Raw genomic sequence first — 25,989 nt, 5'->3', positions numbered from 1 at the left:
AGCCGAGTGAAAAACCATTTCACCTTTCAAAAATGCCACATTTCTCACATCTTTCTTACGTACAGATCCTGATTCAGATCATTCCTATCATCTTCATGGCAACCGATTCTATCTGTTGGCAGCAGCCCGCTGTTCTGACAAGGATTGCTCAAAACAGGTGAGCTACCTGTCTCGCTTCATTCTGAAATTAAATTTATTGTCACCTTTGCTTATCTTTGTTACTGCCATTCCAGCTGGAAACAGTGCGGCGGAATTTCGACCGTCCGATACAGCGGGACACGATCCGCATCGAGAAAAGGTCACTGGCGGTGCTGCGATTCGTCGCCTCCCATGCCGGGCTGTGGATGCTGCGAGATCTGGGCGCACGGTCCGGGTGGTCCCGGGGACTGGACGTGCTGCTGAGTGTGACAGATGCGCAGCAAGCCGGTGTAGATTTTCCTTCGGATTTTCCTACCTGTCGGAACTTTATCGGGCCAAAGTATTTTCTTATTTAATGTGCTGAGTGAGGGAATCGCGATGAAACAGCAGCCCGTGGATCGGTCTGCTATTCCGAGAAACTATCTTTGTTAGTATGAATAAGTTCAGGTGTGCAGATTGTTATAGAAGATAAATTTGCATTTCGCTCTTGCATGCGATGCTGTTATTGCGGCTAATTAGTTCAGTCTCGGTTCAGACTGAGACGGGAAATCACTCATGCGGAAAGAAATCCAATAGAATGAAATAGTTGATTATATTTCAGTGTGCTATTTGAGAATTTGAAGAATAAGTCTAGCTAAATTTGGCTGGCAACGTTCAATTAATGCTCGATTTGAATAAACGTTATAATCGTATTTGATATCGTTGTTGAGTTATTTCCGATATTGAGGAAACAATGTACCGGAACTTTAGTAAAAAATAAACTGTAGAGAGAGATTGGAGCCGAGTATCACCGTTTTGTATTAATTTTTGCAGATATATTTAGGTTACTAAACTGAGTTTTTTCCACTGGTGGAAAATGAATATTTGGTAACTTTAAACCGTTACAAAAATAGCTATATTTTAATAATGTTTTCTGTTCGTTGTTTCTGTTTGATTAGGGAGTCCTTCCATCGAGAAGTATTCGTCTTAATTTCTCTTAGGAAGTATTTTCTAGTTTTTCATCGACAGGCATTCAGACAGCTTTCCGCTTTTTTTTCTGACACCTTTGTTACCCATTATTTCAGGTGTTTGCAGCGGGAAAAATAGAAAAATCTGGCAGCCATTTCGTGGGGCTAGTTCTTGAGGTATGCAACATTTGAAACGAATAAATTGCAAAAAAAAATCGTAAAGTTTGACAAAGAGAATAAACTCTGGAAGAATCTGTGTTATTATTCAAAAAAAAATTGTAAATTGGACATAAAATCTGCCTATTTGGATGCATGTTGGAAAAACTGGGAAATACAAATTAATCTGGATACTTAGCAAAACTAGAACTTAGTGAACCATGCCGGTTTCCTACCTGCCTTGGCAAGTTGGTCGACCATTACGTTGCCAGTTACTGGACAATGTCCTGGAATCCGTACGAAAGTGGTACCTGGTGGTGCTTCGAACAGCAGTTGTTGGAGCCATGAGTATGAGACGGTGTCGGACTGTAGTGCAGTGACGACGCTGGCCGAGTCGATAAGTACGACGAGTGGTCGGTAGGCCAGGGTAACTGCTGCGATATAGGCTGCTGCTGCTTCTGCTTGAGAATATTGTGCATCTTGATAAAAAGTGCTCTAATGGGAGTACGTCTGCTTTTGCATACGCTGCTAGTCTCAGAATTAAAGACAGTAAGACGGACGTGATCCGGATTGATTTCTGATAAACTGGGTCTGGGGATAACTTTTTAGACGCGGGCGTCGATTTTCATCCCGGTTATCTCTGGGCCTGGTATTCAATTCGATTGGTGTTTGCATGTTTACTCGCTAAGGTTTCATGAAGCTTAACTTTCGTCTTGCAGCTCATCTTATCGCTGTCCATCGTCTTGTATTTACCGGTTTTGAGACGAACACCATTTTTGCGGCTTTGTTGTCCAGAATTCTTACAACATGTCCCGCAATTGTTTCCTTTCAGATTTAACGACTTTCCAGATACTGGGCTTGCCGTAGAGTTGCGCCAGGTCGAGGTTCATTCTTTGCATCCATACGCTATCATATACTCTGTCGAAGATGGACCTAAGCACACGTCGTTCGAAAACGTCTACTGCTTTCAAGATTCCTACAATTCCTGAAAAGGGCTACCAATTTCATGACTGTCTCGTACAAGGTGCACTTGATACGAGGACTAATTTTGCCAGACCTCAACGTCTTGTGGAGTTCGTAGTAGGAACGACTTCCAGCCACATTACGTCTGTGGATTTCTTTCGTATCAAGAATTTTTCTCCACTCTACTCGGTCCTGGGCTACTCTTCGCCAATTGAATAGACGTCTCGATTTTTTTTTTCCTGTATGGGCTTCCTCACTGCGACCAGAATCGTAGATCTATTGTGAGATATGCCCGGGTGTCTGCTGTATCCCGCACTTCTGTTAATAGCAATACCTCTATTGAGAAGTGGCATGCTTATTTTTATTGTTCATCAGTGCTTGTGTGTAATGTGCTACTCTTCCTTACACGCTTACTGTTCTACTATACCGATACTCGTTCCTCTTGCCAAATATCACCAATTATAATTCCCTGTAGAAGTTTCGTCGTGCGTCCTTCTGGCCAGTTTTATTGATAAGAGGGACTTATTTTTTGTTAAGAGGGAGTCACGCAAAGGTATTTGTAGATTTCAGCGTAAAGGAAGGGTAACTGGTGGTGGGGAGCCTGAGAATAAACCCATGCTTAAGTCCTTTTTGACATCGGATGGCCTGGTTCTACTAAGATTCGAACCCACGACCATCAGCTTGACAAAGCGGACTCTGTAACCTTGCGGCTACGCAGCTCCCCTAGACGTCTCGATACTCGCAGATCCGCTTCAACCTGGTCAAGCCATCTAGAACGTTGGGCCCCTCTATCCCTAGTGCCAGTGGGGTCCTTGAAGATAACCGATTTTACCGCACTGTCGTCCGGCATCCTCGCGACATACCCGGCCCATCGTAGCCGCTCGACCTTTGTCAGGTGCACAACGGGAACCTCAGCAAGTAGTGCTGAAGCACGTGGTTCATACACCCCGCTTTCGGTTTGTACCCCACCAAATATAGTCCGCAACACTTTCAGTTTAAATACGGCCAGTGCGCTTATGTCCTCCGGGGGCAGCGTCACGGTTTCGAGTCCATAGAGAATTACGGGTCTAATTAGGGTTTTGCACAGTTTCGTGCGGCGGCGTATGCTCCTGGATCGAAGTGTCCTGCGAAGGGCAAAGTAGGCTCGATTCCCAGCTTGAATACGTCGTTGGACCTTCTTACTTGTGTTATTGTCGACGGTTACCAGAGATTCCAAGTATACGAACTGTTCTACTGTTGACTTCGTCGCCGTCCATAATCACCGTCCGTGGGAGGCGAATGTTGGTTTCTTTCGAGCCTCTTCCTTTCATATACAACTATAGTACAACTCTTCTAGCTTCCACTTTTAGTCTGGTGTAGATTACCTCTGCCGTCGCTGAGTTTCTCGTATTAATGTCCAGGTTGTCTGCGAAGCCTATAAGTTAACTACCTTTGCTGAAAATATATTATTATACCCTCAAGGGCAATGTTGAACAACGTGCAGGATAATCCACCTCCTTGTCTCAACCCACTGCGCGCTTCGAAGGAATTCGAGAGTGTCCCCGAAACGCACACGCAACACATCACTCGGTCTAAGGTAGCTTTGATAAGTCGTGTCAGTTTATTCGGAAAACCGTAGTCGTGCATTATTTGCCATAGCTGGTCTTGATCGACTGTATCATACGCTGCCTTGAAGTCCACGAAAACATGATGTGTGGGCACGCATTTCTGAAGAATCTGCCGGAGAGTGAAAATTTGATCCATAGTAGTGCGTGCTTGAGTGAAGCCCGCTTGGTACTGCCCCACGAATTGTTTCGCTAAAGGGAATAGACGGCGGAGTAGAATCTGGGAGAGAACTTTATAGGCAGCGTTGATCAGCGTTGTGCCACGGTTGTTACTGCGTTGTAGCCGATCGCCCTTGTTATAAAAGGGGTATACGACTCCTTCCATCCATTTCATCAGTAGTCTCCATTCCTCCCAAATCCTAGAGATTACCCAATGGAGTGCCGTTGCTAGTGCTTCTTTTCCATGTTTATAGAGCTCTGCCGATAGCCTATCCTTGCCGGCAGCTCTGCTGTTCTTGAGTGACCCAATTTCCCGTTTGATCTCCAGGATATCGATTGCTGGTTCTAGTCTCCCTTCCGCCAGGCGAGTATTAAATCATAGGAAAATAGGTTTTGAAGCTTTCAATGCTTTTATATCGAACATTGATTGGCCAGCACTGTGGCGTCTGGCAGCGATGCGGACTCGATGGCAGCAAATTTTTGCGCATTTGTTAGATCTTGGCTTGCAGATAATTTGCCATTTGTTAGACGACCATCTTCCCCTACTTGGAGTGATCCTAGTTTGAGAGTTTTGAATCGAAGCATGATTTTAAACGTTCAAGTGAAGAATATCGATGGCTGAACTCAAGTCTATACAAGTCATACGTGTTGGAAGTTCAAAGAAACCTGCGTAGAAACCCGAAAACATTTTAGAATTTCGTTAATTCAAAACGGAAATGCTTCTCGACCCCAACGGACGTGTATTTGGAGGAAATGGTATCCTGCTCGGATTCTGATTCTTGCGAACTTTTCGCGAAGTTTTTCTCTTCTATATTCGCCTCCGATTGTGCCTCGAATGACGATGCTGCTCGCGCCGCTGCGAATGTGCCTGCAGATCTTGTTGATCTTGACAGCTTTGAAGTTACACATGATATGGTTACTGCCGCCACTAAGAAACTCAAATGTTCGTACACTGTTGGTCCCGATGGAATACCGGTCGTGCTTTTTTGCCGTTGTATTGATATTCTAGCCGCTCCACTTTGCACCATATTCAACAAGTCTTTGGTAGAAGAGAAGTTCCCCGAGGTCTGAAGGCACTCCTATATAGGCCCGGTCTTCAAAAGTGGTGATCGTCGTAATGTCAAAAATTCCCGTCGAATAACAACCCAAGTAACAAAACTGGTTTTATGAAAGTTTTATAGCGCTGTTTTGGTTGTATTAAGCGCTATAAAACTTTGATAAAACCAATATTGTTACTAGGGAAATTTGTCTGCCGCGTCTAAACTTTTCGAGATCGTTGTAAGCTCTGTTGTATTGAGTAGCGCACGACACTACATTTCTTCAAACCAGCATAGTTTTCTCCCCGGACGATCTGTGATTGAAAATCTAATGCATTTCACGTCGCATTGCATTTCAGAACTCGAACGTAAAGTACAAGTCGATGTCATTCACACGGACCTCAAAGCTGCTTCTGACCGAATCGACCATAAAATATTGTTAAACAAAATCTCCCGCCTTGGTGCCTCATCTCGGTTCGTTAAGTGGCTTGAATCATTCCTGCATGATAGAATTTTACAAGTCAAGCTGGGATCCGGTGTATCGTCTGGTGTACCACAAGGTAGTAACCTTGGGCCGCTTCTCTTCATTATTTTCTTCAACGATGTCGCTGATGCTCTTGGGATCGGTTGCAGATTAGTTCACGTCGATGATTTGAAAATATACGTGACCATTCGCAACATCGAGGATTGTTATCGTTTACAATCACTTCTTAATACATTTGTGACGTGGTGTAAACTAAACTTTCTGATTATAAGTACTGCAAAATGTAAAGTGATAACATTTCATCGCACTCAAACGCCAATCATTTTCAACTATACTGTCGATGGAGAAATGTTGCGTAGAGTAGATTGCGTAACTGATCTTGGAGTTATTCATGACCGAAAGCCTACTTTCGATAAACATCGCGCTGCAGTTATTTCGAGAGCAAGTAGGCAATTGGGATTCATCGCAAAAGTTGCGCGTGAGTTCAAGGACCCTCACTGCATGAAAGCACTGTATTGTTCACTAGTGCGCCCTTTACTTGAAAACGTTAGTGTGGTCTGGACTCCGCACCAACTTTCATGGAACTTGCGCCTTGAGCGTGTACAAAGACGTTTCATTTGACTGGTCCTGAGAGATTTACCTTGGCGTGATCCTACCAACCTACCACCCCACAGTGGGGAATCGCTGGCCATCAGCCAAAAAAATTTTTTTTCGTTAGCTGTTTTATAATATTTTTCCTTTATTGCTATAACATTCAAGTGTCTAAATCCAAAATTTGGGCGCAATATCATGAACTCTGAATTTTTTATGACTTTTCAAAGCTTGGCGAGCTGACGTTTTTTGCCTTTTTTTGAAAAAAAGTACATTGCTTTGAAACGCTCGGTAGCTTCAATGATAGCTTGGATTTTTTTGACGCCAAAGAAAAAGTTGTTGTAAATATTGTGCAAAACAAACCCTTTTTATTGGATATTGTAAAATTTGGTCATAATAGGCCTGACACTAGAAAAAAATTGAAAAAACGTGATTTTTTTGTAGAAAAGTAGCTTAAAAGTTTAGTTGCCACAGTTTGCCACGGTTGTGACTACATTCAAAATTTAGGTAAAAACGTAAGCTTTCAAACGCATATTGTCCGCTGCTGCGCAAATTGCCACTTTAGTAAAAAAGCGATAGCAGTTATTTCATTTTTTTTTTGAGGTTGAAATTTCATCCAGGATTAATTTTAATCATAACCATTATACCCCATTAATGAAAATTTATGATATCAAACTCATAATCAAACTCAATCCGCGACTTCGGCCCCTCCAACGGACGAGCGTAACTGCCCCCATCCATCGTCGAGAGTCGAAGCACGTAATTCTTCCGTGGAAGGTAGTGTCTCATCAAGTAGGCGCGCTTAGTTTTCGGCAGCTTGCCGGATGTTCGGATGTCAATTGCCGGATGTTCGGCCGTGGAGGAAGGTTCTGTCGTGTGTGAAATACCGTGATAAGTTTTGAGCGCACATGTACTGCTATTATGTGGTGGTCTGAGTCGATAATAGCACCCGGGAGTGGGGGAAAGGTTTGAAATGTTTGAGAAAAATCGGCCATCAATAAGAACGTGGTCAATTTGATTTGTTGTTCAGCGCTCAGGTTTTCTCCAGGTGGCTTTGTGGATATCTTTGCGTGTAAAGAAGGAGATTCTTATCACTAGGCCTCGGGAAGCTGCAAAGTTGGACGTCGTCGCTCGTGTCGGTATCGTGAGGCCCTATCACTAGTCTATACATCACTTCCCTACCTTGGGTGTTCATATCCCCGATGACGATCTTTATATTCCGTGACAAGCAGCCGTCATATGAGCCGTTGCGGAACAGAGTGGTCTATGTGCAAACAGAGTGGTCTATGAGCAAATTTATCAGGAAAAGCAATTTCCGAAATATCTATGAAAAAAATTCTGTTTAACGGATTCTTTCGAACAATATGTTCTTATATAAAGGTTATGAAGTGGTTTAACATGGGAATACATAAAATCAACAGTTTTTTTTTGCGAAATAAGTGATTTTTACTTACCAACTCGTAGACCATTCTGACTTCATATATATTTTATTGGAATCCTCGATTCGTTTCGGAACAGAGTGGTCTATGTACACAATACTAGTGAAAAACAAAAAAAATGACGGTTACTGGTACGAAATGGCTAGCGTCACATGTAACATGAAAGACATACCATGTAAAATTTAACATGTCACGTTTCACATTACATGTAACATAACATATTACATATTACATGATGTTACATTTTTCGTGTTACATTACGTGTAATATGTTTCAAATCACGTGTGACATGTTACAGGACAAGTGACATGTTACTTATCACATGTAATATGTTACATGTTATGTGTTACATGATAGTATTACACCGATTTATGTACATAGACCACTCTGTTCCGAAACAGAATGTCCATTCTGTTTCGGACGAAATTTTGACACGGTATAAAACAGCTTGAAAGTTCGATTTTTCGAAATTTTCTTGATTTCCCAACTTCAGCTTCTTGAGTAGATACAGTCTTTAAACCACTTTGTTCCGCAACGGCTCATATGTTGCCTCCAACTGCGCGTGGAACGATTCCTTCTCAGGTCTATCTTTGTGCAGGCAGTGCACGTTGATGATGCTGTAGTTGAAGAAACGACCTTTAATCCTCAACAGACACATTCTCTCGTTGATCGCCTTCCAATTGATCACGCGATCCTGCATTCTGCCCAAAACACAAAAATCCGTTCCCAAATCGTTAGTTGCTCCACCGTTCTGATAGAACTGGGCATTGCCTCCACGGACTATTCGCACTTCCTCACCTTTGCAACCTCTCAGCTGGCCTCGAGGTACGATGCTGGCCTAACAAGCCAGTCGTCATAGGTTCGAGTCTCGGCTCGGAAAAGACTGTTGGTGCCAAAAGGATCGTAGCGCTAGCCCCGCGATTGTCCTGTACATTTAACAGTTGGCTGCGAAGTCTGTGTATAATAAAACAGAAGGTCGAGTTCCGAATCGGAATGTAGCACCAATGCTTTGCTTTGTTTTGCACCTTTGCAACAGATCTTCTGCAGAGCCACGATGCTGAACTTGCGGGGTTCTAGCTGCTCACGCAGCACCCTGTCTCCGCCCACAAGATTTTGCGACTTGCAATTCCAGGTACCGAGTTTCCAGTCGTAGTCCGTTTTTCGTTGCCTAGGTCCATGCCGAATGTTACGAGTTATATTTTCTTGACTGTTCGTAATGTGATTGTTCAGGTAGGTTACTAGGAGCACGCTACCGAGTCCCGTGATGGGACTGCAATCCTGGGTATAGCGTTCGAGACAACACGTTTCCTTATTCAGCCGCCCACTCTGAGTCAGACGCTCAGAAAGGTTGGGTTTTCATCCGAGGAGATCAACCCACCTTCCCCTTCCCTGTCAGCATACGACCGAGGTCCCACCACGCAGGGCCGGCGTCACATTATTTTCCCGAGTGGGTAGTAAGCAATGGAGCGGGATAATTCCGTGTGGGTAAGTACCCACAGAGGCATTTTCCGAATGGGTACTACTACCCACACTACCCACATGAACCGCCGGCCCTGCCACCACGGGTTGTTCAGTATGATCTTTGCTTGGTCACTCGTATCCCGGCTGGTACCACGGGAAGGTAGGGATAGGAGTTGTTGGGCAGGATGCTATGGACCACAATGGGGTCTATTTTATGCCAACTAGTACGGGTTGTACTGCAAGTACGCTCTGCCCAGCAATTTACTACATTTTCTACTGCAGCTGTTTTCTGACGTCACCAGTGATCTGAGGTACACAAATCCGCCAACCACCTCGAACCCATCTCCGTCGATCACTATGCTACTGCCTATGCGAGTCCTATCACGCTCAGTTCCCCCTATTTTTTGTAAGATAAATTTTTATTTGTCAATAGTGTATAATTGTTTTTTTTTATGTAATTTATAAGTTTAAATGGAATTCTAAAGCTTGCAAGTTAATTATCCTATCATTACTAAAAACATTACTATTTTCATGATTTCCACTCTTTTTCTTTGATTTAAAGCCGGTTTGATTAGGTCGTCGAAAGAAAGTCGTCTCCATCCATTCAAAATGGTGGGGATTTTTCTTTGTAGGAGTTTCCAGGCTGGACTAAATCGAGCGCAGGATCAAAATTTATGCTTCATTGATTCCTCTGCATGATCATCACAATGACCGCATTCGGCAAACTCAGCTCTCTTTATTTTAAAAAGAGTTTGTTGTGTGGTATTTTACCATTAACAGCCAGGTACAAATTGCTTTTGTCAGCCGAAATAAGCTGTTTGCATGCAATATTTCGCCTTGCCCATGGCCAGTCGTATTTTATTTTATTTTATTTATTTGTCGTCAATCATAAGTAGACCGTAATAATTACATTTCATTCTTAACTTACTAACCTAAAAAAAAAAATATTTTTCCAAGTGTAGTTTTGTTCATCATCGATTGATTTACAATATTGGTTATAACATAACATCATTCTATTAAGCGGTTAGGTTTTTCCATAGTTTGCCCGTTGATTACTGATATAAAACAAGTTTCCATTTCTAAGAGAACGAGTAGGAGCATATAAGTTCAAATTCCCCAAGATTTCTGAGCTGTTTATTCTTTGTGTAATTACATCGTTTATAATACAACGCGACTCATAGGAAGGTAAGGGTAAAGTGGTCCAACCTAGCTTTCGTAGAGCAAACAACAAAAATCGCTTTTGTACTGATTCTATACGGTTTATATGTGTATCCTGATATGGCGACCAGACTATGCTACAATATTCCAGCAGGGGCCTGACGTGTGTAACATACAATGTTGTTTTGCTCTACCTTTGGAAATTCAGTTTGCTGGATGAAATGCTGGTGAATGATATCGACGGAGGGGTTTTGTTGGATTTTTGTTAGGTATTCGAGATATGCTGTTGAGGATGGTTTTGTAGTCAGGATTATCAATGGAAATTGCTGGGCGGGGATTGCCGTGGAGAAGGAGGGATCTGTAGTGAGGAATGGAATCAATTTCTCGTAGATGCCGGCGAGTGATTTGCACTTAAGTGCCTGTAGTTAAAGCGTTAGACCCCCACGCTCGCGGTTGCGCGACAGCTGCATTATAGGAACTCTAGCTACAAAACCACTCCACAGGAAAGTGCCTATCCTCGACGTAATTTTAACTGTGTGTACGGCCAGCATATTAAACGCCAGTAGTGCTACTTCCACCTATCGAGCACTTCACGTTCATCCTTCAAGGTTCCTAAATCTTTATCCCGACACATTCTAACTCCCTGCACGAAGCCTGTGTGGGATGCGTTTATTTTCTTGTAGAATCTACGTGTTTTTTGTGAACAACACAGCTGCTCCATTACTTCACACTCCAGCTCTTCACGTTATGACGGGGCCTTTTGATGCAGCATCAATGCCCGCGCTGTATTCTTCTCATCTAGAAGCGTTTGACACTCCTTGTCTAACCAGTCGTTACGTCGATTACTCTCGACGAATCCGACAGCACCTTTCGCTGCGTGGGTAATAGCTGCTTTCACAGTACTATAGCCAGTCCTCCAGAGGGGCTGCGGTTAGCTCTTCCTCATCAGAAAATCGAAGGTCGTTTTCATTCGTCAGCCGGTGTGCGCTGAACTTTCCAATAACCGGTCTAAATTTATTTTCCTTGCCAACCTGAGCGCTGAGATCTCCGATAACGATTTTGATGTCATGTTTTGAGTAGCTCTGCTCCTCAATTTGCACGTTCTATTGTCGATTGGCCACCAATCAGTCATTCACTTTTGCCTTTTACACTTCACAATGAAAGCTGTGCCCAGCTCGTGTGTGTTGCTGCAGCTCTGGTAGATGGTGTAACCATTTCTATACGTATGTACCGATACTCCCTTCCAACATGCCACCTGCAGCGCTACAATGTCCAACTTGCGGACCATCAATAAGTCGGAAAGAATGGGGGTAATTGCCAAAATTTAAAAGATTTGCAGTTCCATGATCCGAGTTTCCAATCATTAGTCCGTTTTCGTTGCCGACCTGTTCCGGTGCGTATTAACAGTATTTGCTTCCTGCGCCAATTCCCAGTAAGGCCTGCACCAACCCCCAGTCTCGCCGGAGGACCATCGTGACAGCACTATTTATAGTCCCGTACTAGCACCAGGACGTTGATCAGCCGCCCCTAACATGGAGAACAGACGCTCCGGTTTTGCGAAGCATTTTCTCTACCGCCGAGATGTACTTAACTTACCTTACTCTTACCAAACAGTCTTAAGCCGTGGTGTGACCTTTACTGTACGTAAGAGTCGTCTTTATTCCACTCGGGCCATGGCTGATATACTTAACTTGCCAATGATTATATGATAACATTGTCCAGGATACAACAACCAGTTGTGCCAGTGTTTCAGCTGGCAGTATATTGTGATCAGTTGACTCGTGGAAGTGTGAGATAGGAACAATGTCATCCGCGTTCACGAATATCCGGATGTCGTCTGGTAGTCGAATCCCTGTAGGACTACTGTTTGATTCTGGTAGACAAAAAGCTTCGAATGAAGCTCAAAGTTCGTCTTTCGAGATTCCATCCTATGAGCTGATCTAGTATGCCTGGTGTTCATGCTTGATTGCTCGGTTACATGCCTTTGAGAGATCCAGTGCTGCAAGTTCGATATGTTTCCTGTAAAAAATCACATCTTTCATTGCTTGTCGCATTACGTCACAGCAAGTGTTTGTAGCTAGCCCGGGCAGCAATGCATACTAGCAGTCTTCCAGTTTTTTTCTTCGATTGGGTATAACATCAGTCTTCAGACTTTACAGGTTAGTCGCTTTCCTACATGGGATGTAGGTATACCGATACGATAGTGACGACGATTGGTAATTTAATTCTGATGGCAATCGCTGGAGGTCTGTACCCGTTTGATGCGACTGAATGGTAGAAAAGCTTGAGCTTCTATATCTACCGAGTGGTACAAGTTGTTGCGCTTTTTAATGGTCCATCTGTGCTTGCTAGATAAAGATCTGTTCGTTCTAGTGACATTGGTGTTGTGAGTCGCCTAACACCTAGGTTCCAAGCGTCATTGATAATCATTCTTTCGGGACAATGGGTGCGCCCTGACAGAGCAGAGAATCGGAGAGTTGTCAATTCTCGCTCTCCATTATTTATTTCTAAGTGCGCTGGTCCTCAGCTCCGGCTGGCCCATGACTTCCGCATCAAGTACATTTCTTCAATTGTCGTTGGTCTGTGGTCATTTTCGTCAGTGTCGGTGTATTTCCACCGACGCACAGTTCTACGGATGTGCGAATGGTGAAAGGGTCACGGGGTAGTCTTCCATTTACTGCCCTCCATCCGTAGATCCATTATTTCTCCGTGATTATCACTAGAAATTTTATTTTAAAACCGGTCGAGTTCACACATGTTTGATGAAATCGCTCTCGTAACCGTGGAAAATATTGGGACAACGGACAATGAAGTTGTTGGTATCGGAAGCGGAAGTTATCCAGATAATTTACGATTGGGTATTCGCAGTATAAGATGTGGTTTGCGGGAATTAAAAAGACAACCACACCCGACGAATATTTGAACAGAACTGAGTGACTAATTCGTATAGGCTAATTATTTGTCTTGTGGAAGATTAATTATATTAATCTGTGGGATGAGATTTATCAACTAAAATTCGTGATATAGAAGGGAAATCGCTGGTTTTATAACACTGCATATTGTTTACGTATTCTCAAATACTACTTTTACGAGATTCACCTTCTTGTTGGTATGTACCTGAGCCAATGTTATTAATAACTGCCCCAAAACTCAATCAAATGTGATGAAACAAGTTTCCAAACGCTATTTTTTAATTTACTTTAACTAAACTGAGTTTATACTTGCAATTAGCACTTGCAATTCTACAATAAAGTTTTGATTTATGAGCAACGATGTTTAGAAACGGTATTGTCTTAGAAATCAGGAAAGTTTCGAAGATAGTTTTACTTGACCATTAACGATCTCGATTTGTTTTCTCTTTCTGAGTTCCACCCATAAAACTTGAACATCGTTTGTTGGAGATTAATCACGAAGAATAAACTTTTTTTTAAACCTTCTGTATACGAAATATTAGTTCCCGTTTATAAGTTGTTTTCGTATAAACCACTTTTTTGCTGCAGCTCTAAAATCAGGGTATCAGGGTTTGACCATGATTTTGAAAATTTCATAAAAAACTAATCTTTCGGATCGCGACTTTATTGATAGCAAGTATTAGAGTATTTAACATAGCAACAAAATAAATTGTTAATACGCATTTGTAGTCTTCAAGATTCAAGCATAATATGTTTCATTTTTCGCCCTATCAGCTTCCGTTCGAACGCATTGATTTAATCTCAACATCGAACACTTATTTTTCCTTCAAAATAATTTATCCTCTCTGCTAATGGCACTTGTATACAAAGTTCAATTGTTAACATTGTTAATAGTTTAAGTAATCATGCTTTCTGATGGTTTCTTACAAACTACTTGCATTTTCTGAACGAAAATAAACCACAACTTGTGGGCTGCACCATTCTTCTACCGGGGTTTCACCCTCTACATGATACTGCACGGCATGGCACAACACAGCGGAAGACACACGGGTACGACGGCGGCACCAGACTTGGAACTGCTCTTGGATTTACTTTCCGCCTCGTACATGTACTTGCCACTCGCTTTTGCATATTCACCCTGTTAAACGAAGTAGAAAGAAAAACGCAATCCATCACTCTACCCGACCGGGAAGGGACACTTTGTGCGATTGAAAATTGTCGCACTCACCTGAGCCCGCCATGCGGCGGCTTCGCTTTCCTTCTTGGCGAACATTTCATGCCCTGGTGGATAGTAGACCGGTGGCCCGGCGATGTTTTTCGATGAGACGACCGCTGCTGCTTTGCTATCGATTGGTTCCTCCAGCTGGACGGTCTTCCGGGGTGGTGTCACTTCACGGGGCTTTTTCGGACCGGTTCCATTTTCGGTGGCATGCGTGTGCTTTGACATATAGGTTATCTGTCCATTCTGTAAATGGAGGAAAAGGAGGATTAGTTGAATTAGATTAACGTTGCTTTTTGATATTTGAAGTTGAAGTTGTACTATCATAAAAAAATATATGAACCAGTATGGTAAATCTGACACTAATTTACAAAAAAAAATCATAAAATTTTAAAAATATACGCTCTCGAAAAGAGAGTTACCAATTATGATATATAAAAGATTGAAATATTGATGGTTACAATCACCTCATATCTATATTGCCAGGGCCGGGTTTAGACGATGGGGGGCCCGGGGCAAATTTGTTTGTGAGGCCCTCTTTTCTTAAAACTCGTAGAGGTAAATTTCTGGGAAGTGACGAGCAAAAAAAGATCGCCCCAGAACTAGGGGGGCCCCTTGAATCAGGAGGCCCGGGGCATTGGCCTCCTTTGCCCCCTCTCAAATCCGGGGCTGTATATTGCGATCTACATGATGATAATTGTTATTCTGAACTCTAATCGAACTATTGTACCATATAGTTTAGATCTGACAATTAGCAAGATTACTCTCGATCTAGAAGTAGAATAGATCTGAATGTTACAGTATTTTATCTTACACTGTAGTATACACAGTCACCACTGAGCTATTCAGCATTATAAAAGATAAGGCTGCAATAGCTTTCGAGGCTTTCTTACAGGCATATTCGACGTGTCTCCCGAACCATCACCATCACCCCCAAGAGCTTGAAAGACCGCTTTAAGGCAATGCACATTGGAAAAAAATGAGCCCAAATTCCCACTAATTAGAAGTCGCTGGGCTGGACACCTGAAATATAGCATTTCTTATGTAAAATTGGTCAATAAATCGATTGGTGATAGTTTCACCCTATGCAGGGCACAGAAATAGTCTATATTTCCAAAAATACACGAAAATATGGTAAAAAGAGGGAAAATGCCCTGCACCTCTTCCGTGCCCTGCACAAAACCAAACCATCACCAATCGATTTATTGACCAATTCGTGGGAATTTGGGTTCATTCATCCCATGGTACATTCCAGATATCACAATACCGGTCTCAAGAGAGAACGTTGCGGTACTCCTGTGGTAGTTTGGATGCACTTCCGACTCTCTTTCGTTTTGTAAACTAGTACTCGACTATGGAGAAAGTTTTTCATAATCTTGTACAGCGACACCAGCATGTGAATGCTCATAAGCGCGTACACCATAAAGTCCCAGCTAACGCAATTAAACACGTTTCTCGTATCTAGTATGACGATCGTGCAACAGCGAATGTTCCTTCTCTTGCGCTGGAATACTATCTTCGTCATATTGGTGACGGAGAAAATAGCATCCAGCGTGTCTAGTAGACCACTGTCTTGAACCTTTCTCTGCAGTGTGGACATTTCCCTGGCTCGCCTCCAAAAAGATTGCGGTTTTGCAGATAGCACATGTGTGGAGGCCAAGATCACAAAGATCTCTGCGTCTCGGAAGCTGCTACAACAAGCACGGGCCCGCCGGCTCCTGAAGCGTGACGAAGAGCGGCAAGCGAAGAGGAAGATGGGCGAGCTGGGCCTTGTGTTCGGGAAGTCCAGAGACTTCGATGCCGCGATCCAAAGGCTGACGGAGGCCGAGGCAATATACAGGAGGAAGCTTAAAATTAGCGATGCGCGATGTGAGTATAGAGCCGCAAATCGCAATTTCGAGCTTCGGCGCAAACTCTTCTAGAGAACCCTAGAGGGTTCTGGCAAGGGATGTGGGAGGTGGAAGCCGGTGAGACTACAGAGGGCGACTCAAGGCCCTACGAAGAATACTTGCTTGAAGTTCCACAAGCACTACGTGAAAAAGGTCGGCCTCACGACCAGAATCGAGTCGTACATTCAGGAGACTGTCCATAAGAAGACAGTGATCAGAGAAGGTCCGGAGACGATAGACCAAAGACTTTCAAAGACAGCGAGATAGTAGACACACAGGTCCCACTTTTCTCCGGCCTTTCGTACCATCACTATCGGAGCTGCCCAGATGATACCCTTATTCAGGTATTTCTGAATCTGTCAGTTAACTTGCTCATCCAGCTGACGGCCCAACCTGTATAATTTCGATGTATCTATGCGATGTGTAGGTCCTTTCTATTCCTCTGTTCTCTCTCTAGTCAAGTTTCTTGTTTTGAAGCTTATCGTCTTATTATTCTTTCTAAGGAACTCACTTCCCAGTATCTTCTCGTGTCCAATTCGGTTTGTGACTAAGAAGTCTTCTATGAAATGTTCGTTATTGATCTTTAATTTTGATTTTTGAATCATTCCAGATGTTCTTAGGCATTTTATTTTTTCGTTGGCCCATATATAGCACAAAGAGCAACGGGGACAGACTGTCTCCCTGCAGTATACCACGCTTCAACTTCTTCGTCAGGATAGACAGGGCTATATGCCGACAGCTCATCCGGCGGTTTTCCAGTCTCTACCTCTTCCACCTCTCTGGAAAAAGGTAGTTATCTTGTCACTTCTGAGCTACTGCCCGAAACAGCCCGGGTCCAGTTCCATGGCCAAGTTTGGGTTTCTATCTGATCCTGCTGGTCTTGCTCAAGTTGTCGATTACGATGAGTTCGTTATTCATAACCTTTACCGCCTCCTTAGTCTCTGCACGGTTGCCGTCGCTCACGATTTGGATACCGTCCATCCCACTGTGTCTAAAATACTGGAAGGTCGGACGTTAGACGACTCAACAGCTGGACGCAAAGAACTTGGCTCATCACGTGAAATGAGTCCATCAATGAGGCGCCAACACGCCATTACAACCCTGTAAGCGTCATCCCATGGATTCGTCTTGGTATTAGCGTATAGCTTCTTGAAGCAGGACATTTTGCTGGCCTTAATCGAACTATTAGGCGCCGATCTAGCAAATGCGACATACTACTGTATGTTCCTCAGTACCAGGCACATCGCATCCCTCTTATTACATGGAGACACGAACTGCGGAGGTCCGCTATCGCATCTGTCCACCAGTGTACTGATAACTTTTCACTCCGAGTCATGGTGGTTTCGCACGCCTGTGATAGTATGGCAACCAGTGTTTCACCAATTTTCACTGTCAGTGATAGATTCTCAGTTGAAACCGAAAACTATGAATATCAGTTTCAACACAAACGAGCTGAAAGCGAAAATTACTTTCAGCTCTAGTCAGTTGACAGTGATATTACGACTGGCAGCATTACTGTGATTTCGTACACGCTGTGTTACTTTAGCGATGTTTATGCGGTTGAAGATGTAGAGGTTTACCTACTTCATTGACCACATGCGATGAATTGGCTCAAATCAAATAATTTCGATATAATTTAAGACACAATGATATTATCATTTATATCACTGACATGATTTTCACTGACAAAGGACATGGGTGGCACTCAGTATCAGTGAGGTGCGAGTGAGAGTGAAATTGCTATTCATTTCGCAGTGTCAAAATTTCGCAACACTGATGGCAACTGATTACCGTACCGTGCCCATTCACCGTGAGGGTTCCATTCACCGCTCACTTTTCACTTAAAAGCTATTTTTCTATAACAAAACAAACTTCACGAAAAATATTTACCCCAATCCTTCAGAAAAGCGTTGCTGGAGTATCGGTGAAAATATTTTTCAAACAGTGTGTTTTCTTATGGAAAAAAATAACTTCCAAGTGCAAAGTGAGCGGTGAATGGAACCCTCGCGGTGAATGGGCACTGTACGGTAATTAGCATTCGGACGGAATCAACTACTCCTCTCGTGGTCTCTTATAATTACCTTCTCGGATAACTCGGTATTGAAATGATATGTCTTCCACCCTGTTCGGAGTGTTTGGCTCTACCGATCACTTTGCGTTATGGTCTACACTATAGCGGACCGACTGAAGGTCGCTATTGGTGTAGTCATCGTCAATCCCCTACCCTCCAGTTCGTGATCAGTCCTGGGCTGTAGAACGCCACGACGATGATCGACTCCGCTTGTATTCTTCAACAGAAATGAGCAGTTCCTCATAAAATGTCCCAGTTTTATTTTTTTTAATTTGTCATTTTTTATTCAACTGAAGATTTGCATGGACGTTTCTATAGGCAAAAGATGCCATTTTGTGCTATTGGTTAAATTTTTTGAAACACGACTCATTTTTGAGAAGCTATTGAAAAATGCAATTTTGGAAAGGTATTGATGATTAAAAATATTTTTTGAGCCAACCGGTTTTTTTGATCGGTGTGGCGTCTTCGGTAAAGTTGTAGATAATAATTTTGTCTTTCCGAAAAAAATATACACTCTAAAAAAAAAATTAATTCTTTGAAAAAAAGTTAAATCAAAAATAAAAATTAAATAATCTAAAAAGTTTATTTTTTAAAAATCTATTTTTTTATGAAAACTACAAAAGATTATCTAAACAATGCAACCGGTCCGATCATGGAGAGATTAGGGAAAAAAGGTTATTATTTTTCATGGAAGGACAAAATTATTATCTACAACTTTGTTAAAAAGACTATGCCAATGAAACAAACCGTTTTGACTGTAAAATATTTCAATTCCCCATAGAGTGCTCTATTGGAAATTGAAAATATTTCTACAGCCAAAACGGTTTTAATGATTGGCATAGTGTCTTCGGCGAAGTTGAACATATCAATTTTGTCCTTCCAAAAAAAAAAATGTCCCCCGAAAAAAATTATTAAAATTTTTTTTTCAAAAAATCATACTTTTTCTCCCTGGTCGCATTGTTTGGGTAATCTTTTGTAGTGAAAAAAAATTAGATTTTTAAAAAATAAGCTTTTAAGACAATAAATTTTTTAATTTTTCTTTTAACTTTTCACCAAAAAATAAATATTTTTTTTCGAGTGTACGTTTTTTTGGAAAGACAAAATTATCACCTACAACTTTGCTGAAGACGTCACACCGATCAAACGAACCGTTTTGGCCATAAAAATATTCGTAATCATCAATACCTTTCCAAAATAGCATTTTTCATTAGCTTCTCAAAAATGGTTTGTGTTCCAAAAAATTAAACCAATAGCACAAAATGGCATATTTTGCCTATAGAAACGTCTATGCAAAGTTTCAGCCAAATCAAAAATGTTCGATTAAATTGGTTGCCCATTTTTTTGTGGAATTGCTCTACTGTTTAAATGTCGGAGTATAGTTAAAGGATTACGTTGGAGCGCAATTGTTTTAAATATCCCATGATGAACTTGACCTATTCATAGTCGGGTACTGTCTTATGCCATCACTTAATCACCTAATTTTGATAAAGCTGTATGATGTTTCAGGACTAATTGGACATGTAGCTATAGATTGACGTTCATGAGCCACTGATGGTGGCTTGGTTAATTTAAAATCTCTGTATGTCACAGCTGAATATTTTCAACACTACTTTCCTTCCACATCCCGAAATCACCTTCCTCTATCTTAGCGAAACATTACCTATAGTTTTGACGGTTTTTGTCGAAGCAACTGAATCATTAAGAACATTTAGATATGTGCGAATAACACTTGTGCCTAAAGAAGTTAAGACTCAGTTCTCTCTGATTTCCTCACGCTTCAAAGGGTCTGTATCAGGCAAGAGGAGGTTTGTAGAGAACTAAGATGCCGCTCATGGTAAGTCCGTCCCATTTGCGTTTTTGTGCTGATGAGAAAACGACAATTGAAAATCGTAACGTTTCAGGAGAAATTTTGCACTCTTTTGCTTTTTTTACCTTTGTTATTTTAATTAAGACTGTCAACAGAATTTGTTACTGAAATGGCAAGCAAATACTTTTGCGTCAAAAAGCGTGCATTGACATCAAATGAAATTAAATTTTGTTGAAAATCATTAGCCAGGGCCCATATGCGGTTACTTTTATGATACCTAGCCAGAATGATAGCAAATCAGTCACATAGCGACCTGCGACCGGCGATGAAAAACAAACTAGGTCCTACTGCAAATCGATTCCAGTGCTAGGCTTGCGTTGATTTTGTAGCGAGAAGCATTTCACAATGTGGTTGAATAACTGCGCCATCCCTTTGTTTCTCTATCTGATACTAGGGTTATGTATCATGATCCGATCAATCTAGACTATTTCCGAGGAACATCACTTTTCATGTCACATTTTCACCATTAATATTACATGTAATCATAAATAATATATATTTATCGGAAAAGTCTATCGGTCTAGTTTACAAAAATAAAAATTAATAGCAAATCTGACGTAAATTCATTTAAATATATCGTTTTTCCTGACCCTAGAATTTGTATCATGTTCGGACCAGGGTGAATCATGATCAGACCAAAAAATGTATCATAATCGGACCAGTGTGCTTCTGAGACTTCAAGCGATATTCCGCTTCGCGTGCTGGGCTTTAAATGCACGGTGGTTGGTTTGGGATTGAGAAATTAGATATTTTTTCGTGATTCTAAAATTATTTTCAAACATTTTTCATATTATTGCGAAAACGTTATGAATTATATTTGAGCTTCCAATACGGCAACTTTGCTTATTCAATTTGTGGGTGTTTTTTCGGTTGCAGTTTCGTTTTACCGCTGGCTCACTCCACCAGCACAATTTTGAGAAACGACGTATGACAAACTTGTAGTCCCCAAGTAGTACCACAAATTCCCGAATATTACAATGCTCTAACTTTTATGCCTGAAGTACAATATTCAGCCAATGGTACTTGTTACGGGAGTTACCTCACGGTGAAATATATTTCACTCTCACGCTCACTTCATTTTTTGAGACCAATTTCCGATTCCATCTAAAGTGAAGTGACAAAAACTAGCTCCGTGAAGTTAGATTGACAGTGAAGTGAAAATGAGAATAAGACAAGTGAAATGAGTTTCCCAGCACAAAAATTTCTAAGTCCCAGAAAGTCGAGTTTTTCCGATTATTTTTTTTCGAGAAAACACCAGATCTCGGCGTTTTACGCATGTCTAAGATATTTGGTATCAACAAAAATTTCCATATCGACAATTGCATGAACTGTGCCTTTCGTCATCAGTTGAAAAAGTAAGACTCAAAGCGGTCAATTTGAGACACTACTTCCTTAAGTTCGATTGAGTTGAAACTTTGTATTAGGACATTTTTCGGAGAGACGAAACATTTAAGCCATATTGCTAAACGAAATTCGAAGATTAGTTTTTTGCCTTACGTTTCCTTTGCCGCAGCTCATAAATTAGTTAGTCTCAAAGAGAGTCTTGTTGCTGAAAAACAAATTCGATATACATATTATCATTAGATCACAAATCAATCAATTTTTAAACCTGTAAATCATTTTACCAGTCAAAATAATCGTGAAAAAAATCCACGCAAAACGTTACGTATAAATTTTCATATATTTTAATTTATCACTCTCTCGTAAACTGTTCGAAAATTCGCGGGAAAAAGTGCTTCCTAAATAAGGGTGACAATGAGTTTTATTTTCCCTATTTGAATTATAGTGGACTATTTATAGTGAACTTTTAAATAAATTTACTTTAGTTTGCGAACCTTACGTCGTTCTTGAGAGGTTTTATTCTATGAAAAATAAGCTTCATCATTTTTATTCTGTTCCAATCAATTAAACGTGAAATCCTTCATTGGGTATATCAAGCATAAGCAAAGTGCAGGAGTGATGTCTCAGAAGTAAGTTGGTCCGATCATGGTTCAATGCTTGTCCGATCATGATACAAAACTGGCTTTCGCGTTTCACCAATAATTCAAACTTTAAAGCAAATATTTTATATAAAAAGTGTTCCTACATTGAATTTAAATGTTACAGAAGCATATTACTGGAACATATACTGCAATCTTTAAATATTCGATTCTAAAATCACTGCTTGAGAACAAGACTTGGTAACAATTGTAAGGGCAAATTGTGCTCGGAAATAGACCATTTTTTAAATTTTTTTAATAATAGTAATACTTAAGTAATCTAAATAAAACCTTCTGAACATCATCAGAAGAAGTTTTTTGATGATGCGGGTACATATTTGATACAGTTTTTTATTCAATAGTTGAGAAATCTTGCATATAAAAAAATAGTCCGATCATGGTACATTTTCTGACTGGTCCGATCATGATACAACATCCTATTATCCTATTGAGAAATTCAAAATCACTTCAGGTCAAGGAACTTGTTCTAAATTGTTTTGAGAGCGCCCTCACGTTCTTGGCGGAGCAGCTTCTACACATCTTAGAAAACTTTTATTCCCTCTTGAAAACAGCTAAGAAGCGTACCAACGTATTCGATATTCGGTCTTGAAAACGAAATTTACCGTTTCCCAATATGTGTTGAATAATTGTTACCCACGGCCCAACATTGATAAAATACGAAGAGCAGTATTCACTTCAGCATGCTTTAACTCACATTACCTTAAGTAGTAACATATCTAATTATGATGGCCAAATAAAATTCTGTTCACAGTCAATGAAAAAATTTAGGCGGAAGAAGCAACTCACAGTGGTTCGTCCATTGGCCAAAAATAGAAAAAAAGTTTTTGTGTTTTCTGGTTATTATCGATTTAATGGATCGGTTATGAACCTGAGAATGCAGAAAAGCTGTTTTTATTGGCTTATTTTATAAACTTTCGAGCACGAAATAAGTGAAGGTGTTTGACACTTGCAAAATCAGCTTGAGCAGTATGTTTTTTACAATATGTCTATTCTCGCTCTGGAACAAATTCAATTGCTTCATCTGCCTATTTTCATCATGAACCTTTAGAAAACAGCTATGTTTTGCAATTACGGTGTTGTTTGGATGTGCTAAATTGTTGTGAACTGTTGTGGAACAATCTTAAATTGAACCTCAGAAGCACTCCAACTAGTTGAGTCCCAGCTTTTTTCAACCACGTCATGGTAAGGCAGCGTATAGCAGAGAACTACTTCAAGTTACTTATCTTACCAAACAGTCCCAAGCCGTGCACAGTGGTTTAAAAAAGCAATGTCGCGAACTTAATTCTATAGTGCCTAAGTGCTTTACTTTAGGACTATAGTGTCTTCGAAGCAATTGTTTGTATTGAAATTGCCCACATGATGGTGCTATGCAACAATAGCCATAGCCTACTATGCAAAAAATAGAATTTCTAACTTTTTTGTTTCTGCATGAAACTAAAAGTTGTCTTCGGCAAAGTTATAGTTGATTTCATTACAAACAACTTTGCCAACAAGACTTTTCTTCTATATAATGTAGATTTTGAAATAACTTAAGTTTCGTATGACTATGTCCGTAAAATCTGTTTTTTGCTCCTAACTTTTTGGTTTGATTTTTTTATAAACACACTGTTCTAGAGAATTTTAGGCCTCATCATGCTTTAAAAATTCCATGAAGACACTATGCTAATATTCCTTTTGGTTTAAAAGATAAAAGCAATATTAACAATAATTTACCCTATTTTCAACTTTGGATTAGAGAAAAAGGGGGACGCCCGGAAGTACACACTCACCGCCATTTTGAAGCTTAAGGTTAGTACTACAAAATGGCGGAAGAGTTACTCGTCCGACTCGTCACAGTTTTGAGAAAGAGCGTTAGATATTTTCGTAGTTTTGCGTACTTTTCCTTCAGCGGAACGAGATATCTTCATAGTAATACGGTTTTGGACATTGTGTGTATGTATATATGATTGCGTATGTAAGTGTGTGTCTCTAAAACCGTATATATGTGAAAATTGAGTGTATGTGTGATTCGTATTCAGATTCTAATTTCTAAATACTGCTAGGATTATGTAACAATTATGGGTGATTGTGTGTGATATCGCAAAAAGCCATGCAGTGTATGTATCGTCGGCAAGCGGTTGTGAAAACTAATAAGCAGGAGATAGAGACTAATACCAATTTGCTTTTTGCTTTTAAACTCACGGATGATATCAGAGAATATGATTATACCTTTCAATGAAAATTGCAGCAGGTTATCGGACTACTTCGGTAGTGAAGTTTTCGGCAGGTTTTCTACAGCATTCTGAATAATGCAAAACATATAACGATATTCTTATTTATAGATATCTATACTCACATACACAGATATGCCCACACATACATTCACACACATACGTCCATAGAGATACACACTTACATATGCAACCATATATACATGCACACAATGTCCAATACCGTGTTACTATGAAGATATCTCGTTCCACAGGAGGAAAAGTACGCAAATCTACGGATATGTATAACGCTCTTTCTCAAAATTGTGACGAGTCGGACAAGTAAATCTTCCGCCATTTTGTAGTACTAACCTGAAGCTTCAAAATGGCGGTGAGTGTGTACTTCCGGGCGTCCCCCTTTTTCTCTAATCCACAGTTGAAAATAGGGTAAATTATTGTAAATATTGCTTTTATCTTTTAAACCAAAAGGAATTTTAGCATAGTGTCTTAATGAAATTTTTAAAACATGAGACCTAAAATTTTCTAGAACAGTGTGTTTATAAAAAAAATCAAGCCAAAAAGTTAGGAGCAAAAACCAGATTTTACGGACATAGTCATACGAAACTTAAGTTATTTCAAAATCTACAGTATATAGAACAAAAGTCTTGTTAGCAAAGTTGTTTGTAATGAAATTAACTACAACTTTGCCGAAGACAACTTTTAGTTTCATGCAGAAACAAAAAAGTTAGAAATTCTTTTTTTTGCATAGTAGGCTATGGCTATTGTTGCATAGCACCATCATGTGGGCAATTTCAATACAAACAATTGCTTCGAAGACACTATAGTCCTAAAGTAAAGCACTTAGGCACTATAGAATTAAGTTCGCTACATTGCTATTTCAAACCACTGTGCCGTGGTGTGGCCTTTGATGTACGCAAGAGTCGTCTCCATTCCACTCGGTCCATGGCTGCAGTTCGCCAGCTCTGCAATCTGCGTAAGGTCCGCAGGTCATCTTCCACCTGATCGATCCACCTTGCCCGCTGTGCACCTCTCCGTCTCGTCCCTGACGGATTGGTTTCTAGAACCATCTTTACCGGGCTGTCGTCCGACATCCTTACAACATGCCCAGCCCACCGCAACCTGCCTATCTTAGCGGTGTGGACGATAGATGGCTCCTCAAGCAGCTCCTGCAGGTTCATTCGCCTTCTCCACACTCCGTCTTCCATCTGCAGTCCACCGAGGATGATACGCAACACCTTCCGTTCGAACACCGCAAGGGCGCGTTGGTCCTCCACAAGCATAGTCCATGTCTCATGTCCGTAGAGAACTACCGGTCTGATCAGCGTCTTGTAGATGGTTAACTTGGTGCGGCGACGGATTCTACTCGATCGGAGCGTTCTCCGGAGATCAAAGTATGCACGATTTTCTGCCATAATGCGCCGTTGAATTTCTCTGCTGGTATCGTTGTCGGCAGTTACCAGTGAGCCCAGATACACCAACTCGTCGACCACCTCGATTTCATCACCACCAACTTAAACTCGAGCTGGGAGGTTAGCACTGTCTTCTCGTGAATCCCTTCCTTTCATGTACTTCGTCTTAGATGCATTGATGATCAGTCCAATCCGTTTGGCTTCAGCCTTTAGTCCGATGTACGTATCCGCCATCTTCACAAAGATCCGAGCCACAATGTCAATATCGTCGGCGA

General features: G+C 41.1%; 2 protein-coding genes across 2 annotated transcripts in view; one reads left to right on the top strand and one right to left on the bottom strand.

Annotated features, from left to right (window-relative positions):
• Window positions 1-910, top strand: part of LOC129721932 (uncharacterized) — a 39,716-nt gene extending 38,806 nt beyond the window's left edge. The window contains exons 7-8 of the mRNA XM_055675051.1: window positions 66-157; window positions 234-910. Of these exons, the coding sequence (XP_055531026.1) occupies window positions 66-157; window positions 234-494 (353 nt within the window). The 3' untranslated portion in view covers window positions 495-910. The remainder of the gene's footprint in view (window positions 1-65; window positions 158-233) is intronic.
• Window positions 911-13,697: 12,787 nt separating this feature from the next.
• The window catches only part of LOC129723394 (uncharacterized), a 61,443-nt gene continuing 49,151 nt past the window's right edge, over window positions 13,698-25,989 (bottom strand). The window contains exons 8-9 of the mRNA XM_055677591.1: window positions 14,278-14,514; window positions 13,698-14,187 (exon numbers count right to left, since the gene is read on the bottom strand). Coding sequence (XP_055533566.1) covers window positions 14,053-14,187; window positions 14,278-14,514 — 372 coding nt within the window. The 3' untranslated portion in view covers window positions 13,698-14,052. The remainder of the gene's footprint in view (window positions 14,188-14,277; window positions 14,515-25,989) is intronic.

The sequence above is a fragment of the Wyeomyia smithii genome, chromosome 2, assembly GCF_029784165.1.
Source record: "Wyeomyia smithii strain HCP4-BCI-WySm-NY-G18 chromosome 2, ASM2978416v1, whole genome shotgun sequence".
Lineage (NCBI taxonomy): Eukaryota > Metazoa > Arthropoda > Insecta > Diptera > Culicidae > Wyeomyia > Wyeomyia smithii.
This window is presented reverse-complemented; position numbering and strand designations above follow the sequence as displayed.